This window comes from Helobdella robusta (genome assembly GCF_000326865.2).
Source record: "Helobdella robusta unplaced genomic scaffold HELROscaffold_8, whole genome shotgun sequence".
Lineage (NCBI taxonomy): Eukaryota > Metazoa > Annelida > Clitellata > Rhynchobdellida > Glossiphoniidae > Helobdella > Helobdella robusta.
In genome coordinates this window covers 5,561,774-5,565,658 of record NW_008705459.1, presented here as the reverse complement: position 1 = coordinate 5,565,658, position 3,885 = coordinate 5,561,774, and the positions used below count along the sequence as shown (strand labels likewise).

The following is a 3,885-nucleotide window of genomic DNA, read 5'->3' as shown; positions in this document are numbered from 1 at the left end:
TTGATGACGTTGTTGTTGTTGGCGGTGTTGCTATTTTGCTGTTGCAGTTCAAATGATTTTACTTCATTTAAAAAAAATGTCAATTGACTTCTTTACAAATGCACAGAGGTGGAAATACAGTCATCCTTCTGGAATAGTATGATCATCGTCGTCGTCATCATCGTCGTCTTCCTTATCGTCGTCCTCATCGTCGTTTTAGTTAACATCGTTTGCTTTAGGCGTTCGAGAAATTCCTTCAAACAGGTCAGTAACATTTTTATTAATTATTATTTGTATTAATTATCACATCACGATTATGGCGATTGGAATGATTATTTCCTCTATGATGAATAACGATGACGATATGATGGTGCTGAAGATACTAGGATAACATGAGGACAAGATAATACGATTTTGAGTATGGTTTCATTGGTTTTTGTATGCAGTTTTTTTTGAAAAGAAACTGATTTTGTTGGTTTTCTGATCGTAAATATCGCAGCTGTTGTTATAATTGCTGTTGCATCGTTTACGATGTCCTACAAATAGAAGTACCACACAACACTCGTGCCACAACCCGGAGACTTGAGTAGGAAGCGCATAGTCATCCTGAAGGATAACTTCCTCTACGGATCAGACATCAACTCAGAGTCCTCTCTTCTCGGCACTCCGCAAGTTAAGTTGGAAAAGTTTTTCTTCACCAGTGACAGTCCCTTCGCATCTGGTGACCCCGGTAAGCTGCAGAATTTCTCCACATCCTCTGATTACGAGATCCCACTGGATAAGGCTTGGGAATTTCCAAGAGAAAAGTGAAGTTTCAAGTTTTTTTTTAAAATTTGTTTTAACTGTAATATATTCAGCTATTTGTAAACATTTGTTTGTGGTAAAAATAGAAATTTTCAAGTGAAAATAAATAAATCGTTAATGTACACAACAATGGCGTTACTACTGGAAATTGATATTTTTTCGATAACACTGAAAACCGACGACACTTTCGCACAGACTCCAGGTCAGCAGCATCCTTGGTGAAGGAGCATTCGGTACTGTGTACATGGCAACTGCAGTTGGTGTTGATTCATCCAATCCGGAAGCCTCTACTAAAGTCGCCGTCAAAATGCTCAAAGGTGGTTCTTATTTTATAAAAATTTACAATAACTACTCACATCCTCATCCTTATAGTTGCGTGGTTGATCTCTCTCTCTTCTTCTACCATCCAATCATTATTTTCATCTCTTTGCAGAGAACGCCAGTGACCAGGATGTTGTGGACCTGGTGCAAGAGATGGAGATGATGAAGATCATCGGGCGACACAAGAATGTTCTCAGTCTGCTGGGATGTTGCACTCAGAACGGCCCACTCTTCGTCATCCTGGAGTACGCTGCCAACGGCAACCTTCGAGATTTCCTCAGAGACAAACGACCGAAAAATTTCCGACTGCAGAACTGCGTGGTGGAGGTTCCAGTGGAGACGACTTATCAGAATCAGTTAACGGAAGGAGGAACTGAAAAGATAGTGCCGAAAGTGAAAAAGTTGGATTACTTGACTTACAAAGATCTAGTTACCTTCGCTCTGCAGATTGCTAAGGGCATGGAGTTTTTAGCTTCAAAAATGGTCAGTTTGGCTTGTTTTTTGTGGTTTATGTTGATGACTGCTGCTAAAAACTTGTTTTAACAATCAATGCCACACTCCTCACCCATCCATCCAATCACCAACAACCCATCAACCAGTGCATCCACAGGGACCTGGCAGCTCGAAACGTTCTTGTATGCGAGGATTACACGTTGAAGGTCGCAGATTTTGGACTGACGAGAAATGTTCTCAAGAGTGACTACTACAAGAAAAAAACTGATGTGTGTTTGTTTGTCTGTCTATCCGTTTGTTTGTTTGTTTTGCTTTCTCTCTGTGTATACATGCACAGGTTTGTTTGCATACGGTTTTGGAAGCCTCTACTATCTCGGAGAGCTTGTATGCTGGTTTACAAAAAAAAATTCAAATTGGGTTTTTATTTATTTGATTGTGTCTTTATTTTATTCTCTACTAAAGAATAATTTATCATATTAAATTTCAAATGAGAACTGTTTAAAGTGAACGAACCATTACGATCAATGATAATTATCATTGATAATTATATTATTATATTATAATATGACTACTATAATACAATACTCAACTGCGCTGAACACGTTAATTGTTTTTCATTCGCCAGGGTCGTCTGCCAGTCAAATGGATGGCCCCTGAGGCGCTTTTCGACAGGAAGTGTACAGTCAAAAGTGATGTGTTCGTATTGCAGTTGTTAATTATACATAATGTGCCATCGCCGTTATCGTATCGCTATGTTCGTCATCATCGTTATCGTCGTCAACGTTGTATTCGTCATCGCCATATTTTAACCAATCGACATCATTATATCACTATCGTCATCATCTTATCATAAAATTTGTCATCACTTTGTTATAGTCATTTATATTCGTCATCACTTTATCATTATCATTGTGATAACAGCTGGTCATACGGGATTCTGTTATGGGAATTGTTTTCACTTGGAGGCAATCCCTATCCGTCGGTTCCCGTTGAAAAGATCTTCCAACTCCTGAAGGCGGGGTATAGGATGGAAGCCCCTGTCTACTCATCCAATGAAATGTTAGGGGTGATGATTGTGGTGATTATGTTGCTGCTGCTGATGATGATGATTAGTGATGATGTTGATGACGACTGTGACCTTATATGATAATTATAATTGTGATGTATTGAGTACAGTTGTCGATTTTTTAGTTGAAGAATTTTTAAGGGAGATTACGTGAGGTTTTATCATTTGCTGTTATCATTTTCACCTCTGTAATTCCCACCACCAGTTACTCGCTGATGCTCTCCTGCTGGCATCAGAGCCCTGACCACCGACCAAGCTTCAACAAGATCGTCAACAGTCTCCATTCTGTCCTCAGATCTGTCGAGAACCAGGTGATTAATTGATTGATGGGTTGGTTGGTGAGTTGATTGATTGGTTGATTGATTGGTTGGTTGAATACTTGATTGTTTGGATGATTTACAGACACCGACTAATTTGATTGACAAACTCTGATCGACTGACTGATTTTTTCACTGTAGAATTAATTACATGTAGAAACTTGGTAGCTAGATACAATCTTGAATTAGTTTTATTTATTTACTCATTCTTACTTAATTATAAAATTAATTAACTACTTATTTAAGATATAATGAATAATTATGAAATAAATTATCAGGAATATTTCAACTCGAGTTCCGACCGTCCAGCGAGCCAGCAAGAATCGCCATCGTCGGACAGCCTCTACTCATCAGCATCTTCACCTGAGAGCTACTATGGGTCCAGGATATGATGATGTTAACGATGACGATGATGATGACGTAATAATAGAATGTAATGATGAGATGGTGATTATGACGACGATGATGGAGGTAATAGTGATGATATCATTATACTCGTTGAGAATAAAAGGTAAAAAATATTATTATAGTTGATTACGACAGTGATAGCGAATACTTCAAAAATTTTACCGTTACAGCAGCAACAACAACAACAACAACAATAGTAATAATGTAGTAAAATACTAAACAGCAGCGATAAAGATCATCATACATTATTGTCTGTAGAAAGAATACTGTTAAAGGCCACCGTTATTGTAGGATGATGTTATCACTGTCTGTCTTTTGATTTTTTTGTTTATATTTTATTTGTGATTTATTTTACTGCGGTTATTCATAATAACCTGTATAATATTACGTTACTACAACTATTATTATTATTCTATGTTATTATTATTATTATTATGTTTTTCTTTTTTCCCTTGTTATAAATGTTATTCATCATCCGTCAATGGCATTTAACAATGACTTTTTAATACTTTGTATACATATATGCATTATTATATG

General features: G+C 37.1%; 1 protein-coding gene across 1 annotated transcript; it reads left to right on the top strand.

The window, feature by feature from the left end:
• Positions 1 to 735: 735 nt before the first annotated feature.
• HELRODRAFT_70474 (hypothetical protein) lies at positions 736 to 2,946 on the top strand (the record flags this gene model as incomplete). Its single annotated transcript, XM_009031890.1, has 8 exons — positions 736 to 785; positions 979 to 1,100; positions 1,217 to 1,437; positions 1,507 to 1,587; positions 1,704 to 1,826; positions 2,183 to 2,253; positions 2,479 to 2,616; positions 2,829 to 2,946. Coding segments are annotated over 8 exons (924 nt in total), but the record flags the coding sequence as incomplete, so codon positions are not given.
• Positions 2,947 to 3,885: the final 939 nt, after the last annotated feature.